We start from the raw sequence: 19,211 nt of genomic DNA, 5'->3' as shown, positions 1-19,211 counted from the left end.
ATGACTCGAAGTCACAGACCGGATACGTGTATATATTGAATAGAGGAGCAGTAAGCTGGTGCAGTTGCAAGCAAAGCGTCGTGGCGGGATCTACATGTGAAGCGGAGTACATGGCAGCCTCGGAGGCAGCACAGGAAGCAGTCTGGATGAAGGAGTTCATTACCGACCTAGGGGTGATTCCCAATGCGTCGAGCCCAATGACTCTCTTTTGTGACAACACTGGAGCTATTGCCCTTGCGAAGGAGCCCAGGTTTCACAGGAAGACCAGACATATCAAGCGTCGCTTCAACTCCATTCGTGAAAGTGTTCAAAATGGAGACATAGATATTTGTAAAGTGCACACGGACCTGAATGTAGCAGATCCGTTGACTAAACCTCTCCCTAGGGCAAAACATGATCAACACCAGGACGCAATGGGTGTTCGATTCATCACAATGTAACTAGATTATTGACTCTAGTGCAAGTGGGAGACTGTTGGAAATATGCCCTAGAGGCAATAATAAATGGTTATTATTATATTTCTTTGTTCATGGTAATTGTCTATTATTCATGCTATAATTGTATTGTCCGGAAATCGTGATACATGTGTGAATACATAGACCACAACCTGTCCCTAGTAAGCCTCTAGTTGACTAGCTCGTTGATCAACAGATAGTCATGGTTTCCTGACTATGGACATTGGATGTCATTGATAACGGGATCACATCATTAGGAGAATGATGTGATGGACAAGACCCAATCCTAAGCATAGCATAAAAGATCGTGTAGTTTCGTTTGCTAGAGCTTTTCCAATGTCAAGTATCTTTTCCTTGGACCATGAGATCGTGCAACTCCCGGATACCGTAGGAGTGCTTTGGGTGTGCCAAACGTCACAACGTAACTGGGTGACTATAAAGGTGCATTACGGGTATCTCCGAAAGTGTCTGTTGGGTTGGCACGGATCGAGACTGGGATTTGTCACTCCGTGTGACGGAGAGGTATCTCTGGGCCCACTCGGTAATGCATCATCATAATGAGCTCAATATGACTAAGGCGTTAGTCACGGGATCATGCATTGCGGTACGAGTAAAGAGACTTGCCGGTAACGAGATTGAACAAGGTATTGGGATACCGACGATCGAATCTCGGGCAAGTAACATACCGATTGACAAAGGGAATTGCATACGGATTGATTGAATCCTCGACACCGTGGTTCATCCGATGATATCATCGTGGAACATGTGGGAGCCAACATGGGTATCCAGATCCCGCTGTTGGTTATTGACCGGAGAGGCGTCTCGGTCATGTCTGCATGTCTCCCGAACCCGTAGGGTCTACACACTTAAGGTCCGGTGACGCTAGGGTTGTAGAGATATATGTATGCGGAAACCCGAAAGTTGTTCGGAGTCCCGGATGAGATCCCGGACGTCACGAGAGGTTCCGGAATGGTCCGGAGGTAAAGATTTATATATGGGAAGTCTTATTTTGGTCGCCGGAAAAGTTTCGCGCTTTATCGGTATTGTACCGGGAGTGCCGAAAGGGGCCGGGGGTCCACCAAGGGGGTCCACCAGCCCCGGGGGGCCACATGGGCTGTAAGGGGTGCGCCTTGGCCTATATGGGCCAAGGGCACCAGCCCCAAGAGGCCCATGCGCAAGAGATAAGAAAGAAGGGAGAGTCCTAAAGGGGGAAGGCACCTCCGAGGTGCCTTGGGGGGGAAGGACTCCCCCCTGGCCGCACCCTTCCTTGAAGGAAGGGGCAAGGCTGCGCCCCCCCCCCTCTCCCTTGGCCCTATATATAGTGGGGGGAAGGGAGGGCAGCAACATCTAAGCCTTGGGCGCCTCCCTCCTCCCCTGCAACACCTCTCTCTCTCTCGCAGAAGCTCGGCGAAGCCCTGCCGGAGACCCGCTACATCCACCACCACGCCGTCGTGCTGTTGGATCTCCATCAACCTCTCCTTCCCCCTTGCTGGATCAAGAAGGAGGAGACGTCGCTGCACCGTACGTGTGTTGAACGCGGAGGTGCCGTCCGTTCGGCACTCGGTCATCGGTGATTTGGATCACGGCGAGTACGACTCCGTCATCCACGTTCATTGGAACGCTTCCGCTCGCGATCTACAAGGGTATGTAGATCCACTCCTTTCCCCTCGTTGCTAGTAGACTCCATAGATGCATCTTGGTGAGCGTAGGAAAATTTTAAATTATGCTACGATTCCCAACACAACAAACACACCGCAAAAGAAGATTACATCAGATAGAATCTCTAGGGACATAGAGGAGAACATTGGTTGAGGATCAAAGAGAGAGAATAAGCCATCTAGCTACTAGTATGGACCCGTAGGTCTGCGGTGAGCTACTCACATATCATCGGAAGGCAGCAAGGATGATGTGAAAGCCCTTGGTGATTGATTCTCGGAAGAGTATCGAAAAAGGCCTACAGATGGGATCGCGGAAGAACATAAACTTACGGCGGCGAAAAAAGTGTTTTTGGTGGCTGTTTGTTGGTTTTCCAATATTTGAGAATTTATAGGGGTGGAATTTCTCGAGGGGCCCACAGGGTAACAGGGCGCGCCCTGTTGCCTTGCCATCTCCTCATACTGTTGGAAATATGCCCTAGAGGCAATAATAAATTGGCTATTATTATATTTCCTTGTTCACGATAATCGTTTATTATCCATGCTAGAATTGTATTGATAGGAAACTCAGATACATGTGTGGATACATAGACAACACCATGTCCCTAGTAAGCCTCTAGTTGACTAGCTCGTTGATCAATAGATGGTTACGGTTTCCTGACCATGGACATTGGATGTCGTTGATAACGGGATCACATCATTAGGAGAATGATGTGATGGACAAGACCCAATCCTAAGCCTAGCACAAGATCGTGTAGTTCGTTTGCTCAGAGCTTTTCTAATGTCAAGTATCATTTCCTTAGACCATGAGATTGTGCAACTCCCGGATACCGTAGGAATGCTTTGGGTGTACCAAACGTCACAACGTAACTGGGTGGCTATAAAGGTGCACTACAGGTATCTCCGAAAGTGTCTGTTGGGTTGGCACGAATCGAGACTGGGATTTGTCACTCCGTGTAAACGGAGAGGTATCTCTGGGCCCACTCGGTAGGACATCATCATAATGTGCACAATGTGACCAAGGAGTTGATCACGGGATGATGTGTTACGGAACGAGTAAAGAGACTTGCCGGTAACGAGATTGAACAAGGTATCGGGATACCGACGATCGAATCTCGGGCAAGTAACATGCCGATAGACAAAGGGAATTGTATACGGGATTGATTGAATCCTCGACATCATGGTTCATCCGATGAGATCATCGAGGAGCATGTGGGAGCCAACATGGGTATCCAGATCCCGCTGTTGGTTATTGACCGGAGAGTCGTCTCGGTCATGTCTGCATGTCTCCCGAACCCGTAGGGTCTCCACACTTAAGGTTCGGTGACGCTAGGGTTGTAGAGATATTAGTATGCGGTAACCCGAAAGTTGTTCGGAGTCTCGGATGAGATCCCGGACGTCACGAGGAGTTCCGGAATGGTCCGGAGGTAAAGATTTATATATGGGAAGTCTTATTTTGGTCGACGGAAAAGTTTCGCACTTTATCGGTATTGTACCGGGAGTGCCGAAAGGGGTCCGGGGGTCCACCAGCCCCGGGGGGCACATGGGCTGTGGGGGGTGCGCCTTGGCCTATATGGGCCAAGGGAACCAGCCCCAAGAGGCCCATGCGCCAAGAGATAAGATAAAGGGAGAGTCCTAAAGGGGGAAGGCACCTTCGAGGTGCCTTGGGGAGGATGGACTCCTCCCTGGCCGCACCCTTCCTTGGAGGAAGGGCCAAGGCTGCGCCCCCCCTCTCCCTTGGCCCTATATATAGTGGGGGGAGGGAGGGCAGCAGCAATCTAAGCCCTGGCGCCTCCCTCTCCCTCCCGTGACACATCTCCCTCCTCCCGCAGCGCTTGGCGAAGCCCTGTTGGAATCCCGCTACTTCCACCACCACGCCGTCGTGCTGCTGGATCTCCATCAACCTCTCCTCCCCCCTTGCTGGATCAAGAAGGAGGAGACGTTGCTACTCAGTACGTGTGTTGAACGCGGAGGTGCCGTCCGTTCGGCGCTAGGATCATCGGTGATTTGGATCATGACGAGTACGACTCCATCAACCCCGTTCTCTTGAACGCTTCCGCTCGCGATCTACAAGGGTATGTAGATGCACTCCCCTTCCCCTCGTTGCTAGATTACTCCATAGATTGATCTTGGTGATGCGTAGAAAATTTTGAATTTCTGCTACGTTCCCTAACACATACGTCCTCTAGTCTCCTCCCGAAGCTTCCAGGGTCTCTTATGTCCATAAAAAAATCTTCAAAAAGTTTCGTAGCGTTTGAACTTCGTTTGGTACTGATTTTCTGGAAAACAAAAAACAGGCAAAAAACAACAACTGACACTGGGCACTAGGTTAATAGGTTAGTCCCAAAAAATAATATAAAATAGCATATAGTTAAATATAAAACATCCAAGATTGATACTATAATAGCATGAAACAATAAAAAAGTATAGATAGGTCTTGAAGTCCTGGGCGATATCCCGGACGAGGCATTGGAAGGGGAGCTTGAGGATGAGCAGCTCCGTGCTCTTCTGGTACTTGCGGATCTCACGAAGGGCGATGGTTCCCGGTCGGAACCTGTGCGACTTCTTGACACCGCCGATCGCGTGGCGCCGACTTGTGAGCAGCCTTGGTGGCCAGCTACTTCCTGGGAACCTTGCCGCCAGTGGACTTGCGGGCCGTCTGCTTCGTGCAGGCCATTGGGATGGAGGACACAGAAGGGGCGTTGCTGCTACGACAAACTGGTGTTTGGAGATTGAGAATGAGAATTTCACTTCGCGGGGGTGGGTTGGGGAGGAAGGGAGGTGGATTTTAAAGGGGATCGAGGGTGGGTTTTATTGGTGCTTTGCACGCGATGATTTGGAGATTTGGGTTTCGGCCACGCGGGATGAGCGGCGGAGGGTGGTACAGGCGCCGTTGGATCACGGCCGAATGGAGGGTGGTGATTCGGGTTTGCGGCCATCACCCGGATCGCGATCCGTGGGCCCCATGAGCTGTGCTGCACAGCGTGGTGAACGAGTTTTCTCTTTTTAGAACACAGTGCAAACGCAAGCGTTCATATATACACGCATACACTCACGCCTATGAACGCACACACGCACACCCTACCCCTATCAGCACCTCCGACAGACTGAGCCGGCATGTCATCTTGAGATTTTACGAAGTCATCGTAACCGCCTCGTAGTCAAAAGGAACGTCTCCTCCTACTTAAAGCGTGTTGGAAATCCTGAAATAAATTTAGGATAAATGCGAGCATCAGGATTTGACCCCTGGTGAGCTGGTAATAGCACTATCCTCCTAACCATCCAACCACAGGTTGGTTCGCAGTTTTCTCTTTTCATCTTTTGGCATTTCGGATGTATAGTAATACTGCACTTGTACCAGCGAGATACGTAGTGATCTAAACACTCTTATATTTCTTTATAAAGGGAGTACTTATTTTTTTTCCGGGAAACTAGTGAGAGATTTCATGGAAATTCAATTTGGTTCCCAGGAGAACATGCTCCCAGGCCAAAAAATATATTTTGAAATGTACAAAAAACGGGGACACATCTTTTATGTTTTCTTAGTCATATCCAAATGCTACCGGCAAATTTGGAGGCAATAAGTTGATCATTTTAGCCTTAAAAAACAGATCAAACACCAAATGTTATCCCTAAATGTCACCCTAAATTTGTTTTTTTCACCGATGAAACACCACTGCTCCATTCCGCATTGTCAAGCATGCTTGCGACACTAACACGACTATCCACAAAAATATTAGAATTTTTTTAAACATTTAATATATTTTTCGCCTTACTGTTCACCCGGGAGCATAAAGATTATACTGCTCAAGATTTCGATGGTACTGCTACAAGGACAATCAAGATGAGTGAGTGCAAGTGACATTACGTGTGCACCTACACTATACTTGATGTTTGTTATGAAATAGTAGAAAGGTAAATATTGTTACCACAGCAACTGCCGCCAATAAATAGAAGCGCACATAAAAAATATCTAATTTGAAGATACACGAACATAAACAAACGAAGACTAGGTCTGAAAGGATCTACCGTCTTGTCTGGTCACGTTTTTTCTGGCCGGTTTTCTATTCCTGCTTTCTTTATCTCCATTTTAGTTTGGGTTTTGGTCGTTTTTTCTTTTATTATCGTTTTTCCTTTTCCATTTTAATTTTCATGATTTTTTTCTTTTTCAACTTTGAGAACTTTTTCCAAATTCATGAACTTTCTTTCTTAAATTGGTGAACTTTTTTAAAATAAATCAAATTCATGTTTTTTTGGTCTCAAATTCGAGTTTTTCCCTCAAGTTTTTTTTCAAATCAATGATTTTTTTAAAAATTGTGATTTTTTTGGAAAATCCACATTTTTTTTCAAGTTTATGAACTTTTTTCTTCAAAATCAATGAAAATTTTCAAACCCATGAGCTTCTTTCAAAATCATTAAATATTATTGCAAATCAAGAAACTTTTTTGAGATCCATATTTCTGTCAAAATTTGTGAACTTAAAAAAGGAAATCAAGTTCACGATTTTTTTCAAATTTATGAATTGTTTCTAAAAGTCAACCGGTCAATAAGTCGACATGTTAACCGAGCGAACAAAGGGCGGAGAGTAATGGGAGCAACTAGTTAACGAGCGCTCCTTCGGGAGCCTCGCAACGATCAGCGCCACTTGGCGCGCTCTCAGCCATTCGCCACGTGTCGCGCTCTGGACGCTTCCTTCGGATTTTATTTTTTTATTTTTCCGCACGCGTTTTCGGCTTTTTAAACGGTTTTTTTCCTGGTTTTTTCGTCGTTTTGGTTTTCCCCGGTCTTTCTTAGCTTTTCGATAAAAAAAATTGAAATTTTTTTCTTTTTGCGCGAAAAAACGCGTTTTTTTTTCTTTCGCGAAAGTCACGGTTTTTCTTCCGCAAGAGGCACGGTTGTGCTTTATCGAGAGTCACGGGCTCACGGCCGTGCCTTTCGGAAACGAAAAAAACGCGTTTTTTGTTTTTTTTTCTTTCGCGAGAGTCACGGTTTTGCTTCCGCGAGAGGCACGGTTGTGCTTTCGCGAGAGTCACGGCCGTGCCTCTCGGAAAGGGAAAAATAAAACGCGTTTTCTGTTTTTTTTTCTTTCGTGAGAGTCACGGTTTTGGTTCCGCGAGAGGCACGGTTATGCTTACGCGAAAGTCACGGCCGTGCCTCTCGAAAAGGGAAAAAAATACGCGTTTTCTGTTTTTTTTCTTTCGCGAGCGTCACGGTTTTGCTTTCGCGAGAGGCACGGTTGTGCTTTCGCGAGAGTTACGGTCGTGCCTCTCGGAAACGGAAAAAAACGCGTTTTCTGTTTTTTTTTCCTTCCACGAGAGTTACGGTTTTGCTTCCACGAGAGGCACGGTTGTGATTTCGCAAGAGGCACGGGCGTGCCTCTTTCGGGAAGGGAAAAAAACCGTGCTCCCGGTACGGTTTTTTCGCCTGGTTTTTTTCGTCCGGTTTTTTCATGAAAAAAAGTTCATCAAAACCTACCAACATGGAATCTAGTTTTGAAGATCTCGACGCGAGGAATCCAATGGTGAAAACGGTTCGAGATTTGGACGCACAGTTTAAGAGATAAAACGTTTTGAATAAACGGATCTATGAAAAAAGGGAAAACTCCCAGGTTGCGACAAGTGGCACGCTGCATGTGCGCCACTTGTCGCGACCTGAAAAATGGAGTGTTCTTTGCAACAAGTACTCCTTAATTAATGATTTCGGAGAGTAATCGAGTGAGCGAACTCCTCGCGCAGTTGGGCCGGGCCACGCGGGAGTCGCGCGTGAGCGCTGGTTGGGTCATCCGGCGCTCGAGGTGCTGAATAATAGGAGCTCCCTCGTCTGTGTTTCTCAAAAAAGAAGAGCTCCCTCATCTGATCTAGAAGGGGATGCCATGGTGGATGGCGGCGGCCGCCCAGGCGTGGCGACCACCGGGGCTGGGGAAGGGGAAAGCTATTATTCTTGGAGGCGACCAAGGATGAATGTAGTTGATTGTAGTCGATCGTTTGTGGAGTTGTCTCAGCATCTCAGGCTTAGCTAGCTCGCTGCTGACGGATAGTAATCGCGCTTAACCAGTCCTGGTGGCCAAGCGAATCCACTTCGCTCCTTGGTCCTCGCCGTTTTGTGTAATGGCGTGCGTCCTGGGTGAGACAGCTACAACTGGTGTGATGTTGTCGCTGCCACCGAGCTCGGTCGAATCTTAAAGAAGAGGATGTGAAGGAGTTCATGGTCGGGGCGAGGATGCAGAGGAGCGTGTTGTGGGCGTGAATTGAGCAAAGGAATGCTGCAGAGCGAGCAACAATTACGCTGCCACCACAGGCATCGATCAGATAGAGAAGAAGTTTCTCAACAACAGCTGCAACTAATCCCAGCAAGGTATTCTAAAATTTTAGCATTATTTCTTCCTTCCTTGTACACCGAGCAATTTCCTAGACCTGCTTGCTAGTACCAACAACAATTAGTTGTCTGATGCATATAGAAGCTTATGTGTACATGTGAAGTTTCCTGACGTACGATGGTGGCTTTAGTAAAAAAAAAAAATCTTAGCTAGCACATAAATGAACGAAGTTAATTCAGTAACCGAATCTAGCTAAGAATCAAGTGGAGCATTGTTTGCCTGCATTGTGCTGCTTCCAAACTCCAACTACAATGTTCACAAGAGCCATGCATGTGTGACAACGAAAACGGACATTCAGAATAGATGTTTGTTTAGCTTACGTATTTGTCTTTCTCAATTTCTTAGCAATAACGAATCTTCTCTGTGCACTCCGTCGAAGCTGCCGAATAACTAGACCAAGTAAGTAAACAACCAATAGTTGTCAAAGACGGTGCTTCTTGCGATAATCGACCGAGGAAGCTTTGCGCCTTGTTCCCCTCAACCCTCGGTTTCCACGTTTCATGCTTTCCTTGGCCAAACTATGTCTTCTGGCAAACATTATAAGATGTGGAGCCGTGGAGGTCTCCAACTTGAGTGCTACCAACAAACATCGAACCACCCACAGAGCAGAGCACGCAAGGAAAAAAAACATGATCAGGGCAACAACGGGCGCGTTGATGGGGGTGATGACCCCCGTTCTTGGAAAGCTCACAGCTCTACTCAAGGAGTATGACAGGCTCAAAGGCCTCCATCCTCGGATCACTTCTCTGAGAGATGAGCTGCGCAGCATAAAGGCTGCCTTGGAGGATCTCTCACAGCTGGAGGAGCCCAGCTTGCAAGTGAAGGAGTGGATGAATCAACTGCGGGAGCTGTCCTACGACATTCAGGACTGCATCGACGACTTCGTGCATGGCCCTGTCCAGGACGGTGCCCATGATGGCCTTACAAGTAAGATTGCTGGCTGGCTCAGGACGATCCAACATTACCACCAAATAGGTGGCAACGTTGATAAGCTCAAGGAGCGTGCCGTAGAGGTTAATGATCGGCGCAAGAGGCTCAAGCTGGATGTTGTGCCCTCCTCTTCTAGTGCCATGGCAATTCATCCTAGGTTGTCGGCCCTCTTTGAGGAGGCTGACAGGATCATAGGATTTGATGGTCCAAGAGATGAGCTCGTCAATGTGCTCGTTGGTGAAACTGATTTAGTACAGGAACGCCGTGTCATTTCTATCGTTGGCGCCGGAGGCATTGGCAAGACAACCCTTGCCAATCAGGTATACAAGGAAGTCAAAAGTCAATTCCAGTTTGCAGTTTTTGCATCTGTGTCCAGGACTCCTGATGTCAAAAAGATCCTATCTGGTGTGTTGTTGGAAATTCTTGATGGAAGCAACGCAATGTCGGTTGATGACAGTCAACGCATCAAGGAAGACCTCAGTTCGTTAAAAGTGGAATACAATCAACTTGTTCAAAAAATTAGAGAAAATCTCCACAATAAAAGGTATGCCAGTGCATAACATACTGTACGCTTCCGCATTTTTCTTGGGTTGCTTGGTCATGAGCAAAATCAACGCCCTCCGAAAACAATTATTAATCACCATGTGCAAAGAAAACTGAGGAGATAATTTGCAACAACACACTGTTTCAAACTTTCAATAGTGTTTTAGGACTTAAGGAGAGTAGCGGTGCTGCTAGTCTAAGAATCTGTTATAAAAGAACAAATGTAGACATGAATCCTGGTTAAATATCTGGGCAAAGAAGATATTAGCATTCAAATGGTGCCTGAAATGTTGTACTCATCAAGAATGAGTACGAGATACTATGTTTACACAGGGCTGATCAGAGTATTACACTTCAATAGGGTTGGCTTGATAATTATATTAACTTGTTTGAGAAAATCATGTAAACCTACGGTAGTCTGCTATTTTTTGGTAGACTACTTACGTATTCCCTTTATTGTATTTTAATTGTGTAAACATTGTCTTGTTACTAACATTGAGAGAAAGAAAAATGTGTTCTGTCTCCAGATATGATAAGAGATTGAAATAGATTACAAAGTTACCTTCTTAGTTATGTGTGCACGAGGTTTCAAAGGTAACAAATTTAATGAAGTTTCTAGTTGCATGCTGATGGCATAAACGTTTTGAGTCTCGATTCTTTTTCCTTTGACATTCTTCAGCATGGGGAAGTTTTTAAACTTGCGTTGTTTGTTGGGCAATTATTTTTCACACACTGCTTGCATGGAATAAAACTAATTACGTGCCATGTTTATCCTTTACAATCGATTAATAGGTATTTTGTCCTGATTGATGACATATGGAGTAAACAAGCATGGAAAGACATCCAATGTGCTTTTCCCTATAATAATAATGCAAGTTGGATAATGACGACTACACGTATTCAGGAGGTTGCTGAATCTTGTAGCTTTCCGCAAGTATACTACGTTTATCCTATGAAGCATCTTGACAATGATGCGTCAAAAAGATTATTCTTGAAAAGGATCTTTGCCCATGAAGATGATTGCCCATTTGAATTGAAAGACGTTACCTATGACATACTAAAGAAGTGTGACGGCTTGCCACTTGCTATAGTTAACATGGCCAGCCTACTTGCAACAAAACCAACCACAAAGCTGGAGTGGGTGAGGGTGCGTAATTCTCTTTATTCAGCACTGGAACAAGACAATGAGTTGGCAGTAGTAAGAAGGATATTGCTTCTGAGTTATTATGACCTACCTTGCTATTTGAAGATGTGTCTATTGGACCTAAGCGCATTCCCTGAGGACCATGAGATTGATTGTGAGCGTCTAGTATGGAGATGGGCCGCTGAAGGATTAGTTGTTGCCCAACAAGGGCAAAACGTTGAAGAAATAGCAGAAGGATATTTTAATGAGCTCATCAACAGGAACATGATCCAATCGGAGGATATTAACACCGATGGAAGAGTGACGAGCTGTCGTGTGCATGATATCATGCTAGATCTCCTTATATCCCTGTCGAGTGAAGAAAACTTTGTTGCTATATTAAATAGCCAAAAGTGTACAACTTCGACATACAAGATTCGACGCCTCTCCCTCCAAGGCAATTGTGAAGAGCATCATATGTGGCTGAACACTGGTAACTTTTCTCATGTCAGGTCAGTCAGTGTGTTCGGTGATTGTAAGCGGCTGCCCCCGCTCATTGGCCTCCAAACTTTACGGGTACTAGATGCAGTGGACTGTAATCAATTAGAGGAGGATAATGTGTATATTGAGGATATTGGAAGTTTACATCAATTAAGGTATTTAAGTCTTGGGCCCTTGTTCAGCAGGCTTCCAAGAGAAATCAAGAATCTACGGTTACTACAGACACTAGACCTGACTAGAGCAGATATAAGAGAATTGCCCGCATCCATTATAGAACTGCACCAACTGGTGCGCCTGTTTGTGAATGTTTGCGTGAAATTCCCAAGTGGGTTTAGCAATCTGAGAGCTCTTCAGGAGTTGAAGTGGTTTGGTTGTGACAATAATTCCTTAGACGTTGTGCTGGAGCTCGGACAATTATCTAAACTGAAGAAGCTGCACATATGTTGGGGTATTTTTGATGATACAAATGGTGATGAGGATAGATACAAGAAATGTTTTCTGTCGTCACTATGCAAGCTAGGGGAAGGCAATCTTCAAACTCTACATATTGATGGTTTACTGCGTAATGTAGATTCCTTGATTGACTCATGGTGCCCTCCTCCACGTCATCTCCAAGATTTTGAGATTGGGTCAATTTCCCATACGATTCCCAGTTGGATCTCCTCTCTGTCCGCCCTCATGTTTCTATGCATCACGGTGGAACAACTGGAACAAGAAGATATGCAGGTGCTCAAAGACTTGCCAGCCCTTGTAAGCCTCACCCTGGAAGCAAGCAATTCAAAAGAAGTACTCACCATCAACCGTGGTGGATTTCAGTGTCTAAAGCAGTTTTGTTTTGTCCTCCGGTTTTGGGCTAGTGATGTAGGTTCGGCACCCATTGTAGACAAAACGCGTGGGCCGAATCTGTTGTTTGGAGAAGGAGCAGCACCAAAGCTAGAGAAGCTTAGTATTCACTGTCGGGCACGTGATATGGTATCTGCAGAAGGTGTTGCTTCTAATTTTGGCATCTCCCACCTTGCCTCCCTCAAGCAACTCCGTGTTAGCATTGCTTGTAGCGGTGCGAGGTTATGGGAGGTGGAGGCCACGTTGGATGCCATCCACAATGCTTGCACTCTTACTCCCAATCCTAACCTCCAACTTGAGACATTTGTATTTTGGAGTGAATATATGGCAAAGGATGAGGAGCATAAGCATGACACCTATATTGCCAAAGAGGACCATGTAGTGCAACTACAAGCAGCTAGTTCCACGAGTCCGGTACCTGATAGAAGAGTACCATTCACAACAGTTAAAACTTGAAAGGGCAATGCGGCATCTAAGGTACTATTTCTTCTTCTTAATCCTTTGTAATGTTTTATCCTGTTTCCGTTCTTTCATTTTGCCTTCATAGCTTCGATGCTTAGTTCAGGCGGGATGATGGTTTTAGTTATTGATTGATCTACCTATCTTTGTACCAACATCATTGTCAGCAAGATTTTATCATGCATAAAGCTTTGTCAACGCTTCATCTGTCTCACATCAGTTCCTCAGCATACATTGTTTCACATCTTCCATTCTTGGTTGTGAAAAAACAACACAATCATGCATGAAGCTTTCTGAATTGCTTTCACAATTGCTAGTTTAGGCTTTCCATTTTCAGCCGATCTGTTTCTCAGCCATCGTAACCTTGAAATTTTTTCGCTGTCAGAACTTGAACGACAAAAGATGAGGGGAAGACGAGGATGAAAATGCACATGACAGAAAACAACAAAATGAGCCATCCAAAGAGAAGATTGTGTAGTAACAGTACAATAGCTATTTTTCCAGTTTAGCATCTAAGGAACATTTCACTTGTTCCTGTGGAAAACTAGCAATTTGTGCCACGCTTTTCATTCACTTACTATGCGACTTTTTTTTTTGAATTTTCAAAGGGGGGGGGGGGGGGGGGGGGGATTTTCCCCACCTGAATTTTATTACCTCAAAGGTGAGCCAAGCGGCTCGGGGTAACAGCGAACGGCGTTACAGGGGGAGATACACAGGGGAGTGGGAGGGGAGAGAGAGAGGGAGGGGGTACATATGCGGCCACACTCAGGGCGTCGGGTGACCCGCAAAGCAGTCAAACCACACATCCACAGCCTGTCTGAGAGTAGCAGGCAAGCGTACACGCCAGAGCACAGCGTCTTCTCGGCAAAGCTGAAGCAACCGGGGGAGTGATGGTGGCAGCCTCTGAAAGACAACCGCGTTGCGTGTTTCCAGTGTTGCCAGCAGCATAGGAGGAAGAACGTCGGGCCGGAGGCGGCGGGCATCCAGGCAGGCGGACGCAGCCGATGAAGAAGCCGGACCGAGTCGACTTCGGGGGCCAGCCCGACCGTAGCCCAGAACCGATGTGCAAACGGACAGCCAAAGACGAGGTGGTCTGCCGTTTCCAGCACAGCAGGGCAGAGAGGGCACCCGGCAGCATCAACGGTGACAATATGTTTCTTCAGGAGGGCGTCCCTCGTGTGGATCCTAGCCTGCACCAAGAGCCAGGCGAAGAACCGCACCCGGCTTGGGGCGTAGTTCCTCCAGATGAAGCCATCGAACGGCACTAGCACGCCACCAAAGTGACACAGCTGGTAGACTCCGGCGGAGGAGAGCCCCTCGCCCTTGGCACAGCCCTGTCGAAGATGACGAACATCGGCGTCGGTCGAAAGGGTAACCTCCCGTATGGCGTGGAGAAGCAGGGCTCGTTCCCTCGCCCCCGCATGGTTACTATGCGACTATGCGACTGTATGACCAATTGTCCATGTTTCTGGTTTTATTTATCCATGTATGTCCAATTTTTTATGGCCCTATCTTCATGAAGACCTTATTTGCATATTCTACCATGATAGGCTCTAACATTATGTGTTGTGCATAAGAAGACCATCAAATAGGTGAATCTCCAACCTTATCTCAAAAGTAGTCCACTCTCTTTGTAAAAGCAGGCCACACCCTTTTCTACTAGGTTATCAATACCCATGTGTTCCATTCTTGGCCAAATATGTAGGAGAACAATATCAAATCCATTTTTGACAAGATTAAATCAAAGATCCTACCACTAACCGCCTTATTTAACATCATTTGATGTGACGTGGTTACTGTCTTACATTATTTATTTTTCCTTCCCACTTGAGAATGTGAGATTTATGTGTCTCATCCATATTGTTGTAAGGTGTTGCTTCAGTACCACCCTTACTTGGCATGATGGTTGCTCTGTTGGTCTGTTGTATTTTAGTTTTGCAGCTACATCCTTCAAATTATGCATGTTGTTAACTTTGTTTCCCCACCTGTTGAACCCGCACGACTCTCTTATCCTAGGGTTATCGGCTACTGCACTTCTGTCCGCGTTTCTCATCAGGTTAGAGGAGTAGTTTGAGAAGAACTTGCGCCTTGGTTTTTGTTCTTCACGAGGAGTCTGATACAAGCCCACGAGGCGGCAAAGCTCAAAAGCTAGTTTGACCCAAATGGGCTGCACATAACGAGAAACATGCATGAATGTTCAGGAACGCATACATATACAAAATACATTGTTTGAGCTCGAAAAAAAACCATAAGATGGATGCCTTTTGGCCTGTAAGTTTGACCCAAATGGACACGCGTCCCTGCTGACGCTGGCTTTGCTCCGTTGGTTCGTAGCTTATGGACCGGAGGGGTGCTGGAAAGAACCGAGTCATGCTCGATCACTGTCACTGATTCTGCGCCAACTCCCCGATGCGTACACAAACCTTTTTTTCTTTTGCGGGCTATTTCGCCAGCATGTACGTTGGACAACATCCGGTGGGCAACCAAAATTCTAACCTAGGTACCCTACCGAACCTCTTTCAACCACTATTTTGTACTCCCTCCGGTCCTTTGTAGCATGCATATAAGTTTCGTCCGAAGTCAGAGTATCTCTACTTTGATTAAATTTATAGAAAAAAATATCAACATTCACAATACAAACCAACATTTTTTAGATTCATTATGGATTGTAGTTTCATAGTACATATATATTTAGACTCTAGATGTTGATATTTTTAATATAAATTTGGTCATTTTTTAAAAAAAATTGACTTGATACAAATCTAATACGCATGGTAGAAAGGACCGGAGAGAGTATATCACGTAAGAGCATCTCTAGCAGACCCCATAAAAGGGCCGAACCCGCATAATTCCAACGAGTATACGGGTTCGGTCTGTTTTTTTGGCTAGAATAGACCCGTATCCGCGGCACGGCCCGTAAATAATTTCCCGTGGCCTGCAAAAACTCTCTCCGCACCGGTATATATGCGGTTTCACCGCTCGGATACAGGTCAAACCTATCTGCCTCCACCGCGATTCCTCTCCGCCTCCACCATATTTCTCATCGCCGGCGAGCCTGAAAAAGCCATGGATGGCTACGGCAGCTCTGTGGATGACGCGGAGCGCCGCCGCCGCGCCAGATCCGACGCCGCACGCAAGTGGGGCGCGCGGAGGTGGCTCAACCGCGGTAGCCGGCCGCCGGCGGCGTTCGAACGCCGCGAGCTGGCCGGGTTCAAGCGCGAGCTCGCCCGCCGCCGCCACGCCTCCTCTGGCTCCTCTGCCGCGGGGAGCTCGTCCGCGGGCGCCTCGAGCTCGCGGCTCACTCCGGTGAAGAGAGAGCCGGAGGAGCTCGGGCCGCGCGCCGTCAAGCTCGAGGCCGACGCGCCGCCGCGTCGAGGCGTGATCGCCCCGAGGACTACCTCCCCCGGGCCAGCAGGAGCACCTCGAGCGCGTCGTGATGGAGCGGTCGGTGAGGTAGCAGGAGGAAGCCGAAGAGCGCCACCGTTGCGAGCTCGAGTACGAGCACATGTTCCTCGAGACGGGCGTCGCGGCGTCGCAGGCACGCGCGTCCAAGGAGGCGGACCTGCGCTTGATGAAGGCGGAGCAGGCAAAGTTCTTCATCAACCTCGACTCCTCCGACGAGGACTAAGCACCGCCGCTAGTCAGCTACCGCACGAGCTCCAGTGAGCTCCATTTTGTCTAGTGTTAGGTAGCATAGGTCCGACGTAGCTCCGGCGAGCTTTTATGTAATATATCTATGCTGTGTACGAACGATCTGCCTCTATGTGATGAAGAATGATCTATGCTCCAGCGAGTTTTTGCTTAAATTTCTCGCGCGAAACATGTTTTTTAAATTTTACGGTTTTGGATACAGTTTCTGATCTGCCGCGGCGATTTTGAACTCGTATAGACGACCTCGCGCAAACTGTAAACTGCGTTCACAATTTCACAGAATAGGAGGTTTGCTAGAGTGCTCTAAGCTGGACAAAGAAAGGCTTCATGCGTGGAAAGCAAAAGATCTAGATGGCCTCCCTCTAGTATTATATATGTGCAGATGTCGCCGATCCTGATGCAAGAGCAACTTCAACGGGCCGACCCAAACGGACGGCGTTTTTGTTCTTTTTTGTCCGTTTGGATCAGTCGCCCGCCCGCCGTCCGCCCTCTTTTAGTTTTGGGTCGGCAGTGCGCCCAACGTGCCGACCCATTTCATGACCGTGCGCGCTTTAGATCATGCCAGCGGCCATGCCGTCGCCCTCGTTTTGGCGCTCCAGCGCGCGGGAAAGGTTCGCGCACGCGGGAGAAAGCGGCCTAGCGCGCGCTGGTTTTGGCGCTCCAGCGCGTGGGAAAGGTTCGCGCGCGCCGACGCCGGCGCTTGTTATAAGAAGGCGCTCCCTCCACACTCTGTCCGCCGCCCACTCGTCTCGCCCCCTCTCACTAGCCTCGCTGCCTCTGCGCCACCATGTCGATCCGCCGCCTGGGCGCTTCGGATTTTCGCAGAGTCCGCGAGCGACGCTCCGGCGCCTTCTCCTCCGAGATCTGGTTTCGCGAGAAACGTCTCATCCTCGGCACCTTCGACACCGCAGAGGAGGCGGCCCGCGCACACGACGCGACGGCGTGGGGCCTCTTGAGGCCTCGTCGGGATATGAATTTTCCCGACGTGTCGAGCCAGCGGGCGCAGGATCTGGCGCCTCTCCCGTGGCTTTTCACCGACGAGGATCGTCGTGTCCACCGGAGGCAGCAGCGTCGCCTTGCCATCGCCGAGATGGACGTGGAGGCCATGGTGGTGGCGCGAACGCTTCCCGCAAGACATCGTCGACGAGCGCCAGTTCTACAAGCGGGCCCAGTGACCAATGTGCCACCGACCAACGGGCCCGGTGAGGAAAGAGGGCGAGCGCGCGCGTCCGTCCCGTGTCCGCGCCGACGCAAATCAAACTAAAAAATGGGCCAGGAATGGGTCGGCAGGCGGACGAAAGCGGACGCGCGTCCATTTGGGTTGACGCGTTGGGCCGACTTTTTTATTCGCGCCGACCTAAACGAATGGCCGCGGACGAAATGGGTCGGCCCATTAGAGTTGCTCTAATCACCCCGCTTTATTGCTGAGAAAAAGGTGGGTATGTGATCGATCATTGCATGTGATTGATCAGATCACATCACACCATAGGCCGGCAGATTATCTAAGACCTAGCTAGTACGTACGTACTGAGACGCGTGAGATCCCAGCCGTGGTCTAGCCTCCACGCCCGACGATCACACCATGTTCCTGGCCTAACAACTTTCGTTAATCTCACGCTGTCACGCGGTGCTCCGTCAGGATCAAGTCATGCCTCCTCGCCGTGACGATCACGCTTCATCATTTCACGAAACTAGATGACCCGTTGCGCCAATGGCGCAAAGGCCGAATGTAAGCCTGTACGTTGGACAACATCCGGTCGGCAACCAAAATTCTAACCTAGGTACCCTACCGAACCTCTTTCAACCACTATTTTGTACTCCCTCCGGTCCTTTGTAGCATGCATATAAGTTTCGTCCGAAGTCAGAGTATCTCTACTTTGATTAAATTTATAGAAAAAACTATCAATATTCACAATACAAACCAACATTTTTTAGATTCATTATGGATTGTAGTTTCATAGTACATATATATTTAGACTCTAGATGTTGATATTTTTAATATAAATTTGGTCATTTTTTAAAAAAAATTGACTTGATACAAATCTAATACGCATGGTAGAAAGGACCGGAGAGAGTATATCACGTAAGAGCATCTCTAGCAGACCCCATAAAAGGGCCGAACCCGCATAATTCCAACGAGTATACGGGTTCGGTCCGTTTTTTTGGCTAGAATAGACCCGTATCCGCGGCCCGGCCCGTAAATAATTTACCGTGGCCTGCAAAAACTCTCTCCGCACCGGTATATATGCGGTTTCACCGCTCGGATACAGGTCAAACCTATCCGCCTCCACCGCGATTCCTCTCCGCCTCCGCCTCCACCATATTTCTCATCGCCGGCGAGCCTGAAAAAGCCATGGGTGGCTACGGCAGCTCTGTGGATGACGCGGAGCGCCGCTGCCGCGCCAGATCCGACGCCGCACGCAAGCGGGGCGCGCGGAGGTGGCTCAACCGCGGTAGCCGGCCGCCGGCGGCGTTCGAGCGCCGCGAGCTGGCCGGGTTCGAGCGCGAGCTCGCCCGCCGCCGCCACGCCTCCTCTGGCTCCTCTGCCGCGGGGAGCTCGTCCGCGGGCGCCTCGAGCTCGCGGCTCACTCCGGTGAAGAGAGAGCCGGAGGAGCTCGGGCCGCGCGCCGTCAAGCTCGAGGCCGACGCGCCGCCGCGTCGAGGCGTGATCGCCC

At 48.2% G+C, this 19,211-nt stretch overlaps 1 protein-coding gene across 1 annotated transcript; it reads left to right on the top strand.

Annotated features, from left to right (window-relative positions):
• Positions 1-9,115: 9,115 nt before the first annotated feature.
• Positions 9,116-12,882, top strand: LOC109741383 (disease resistance protein RGA5-like). Its single transcript, XM_020300466.1, has 2 exons — positions 9,116-9,960; positions 10,752-12,882. Exons 1-2 carry the CDS (start codon positions 9,116-9,118, stop codon positions 12,880-12,882), a joined length of 2,976 nt encoding a protein of 991 aa, XP_020156055.1.
• The last annotated feature ends 6,329 nt before the right edge of the window (positions 12,883-19,211 follow it).

The sequence above is a fragment of the Aegilops tauschii genome, chromosome 7 (assembly GCF_002575655.3).
Source record: "Aegilops tauschii subsp. strangulata cultivar AL8/78 chromosome 7, Aet v6.0, whole genome shotgun sequence".
Lineage (NCBI taxonomy): Eukaryota > Viridiplantae > Streptophyta > Magnoliopsida > Poales > Poaceae > Aegilops > Aegilops tauschii.
Note: the sequence above shows the minus strand (reverse complement) of the source record. Positions and strands in the feature narration are given on the sequence as shown.

Bases quoted from the DNA above. Each gene is read 5' to 3' on its own strand.
- LOC109741383 (XM_020300466.1), top strand. From the start codon at position 9,116: ATGATCAGGGCAACAACGGGCGCGTTGATGGGGGTGATGACCCCCGTT. The intron at 9,961-10,751 runs GTATGCCAGTGC...ATCGATTAATAG, and splicing joins GAAAATCTCCACAATAAAAG to GTATTTTGTCCTGATTGATG.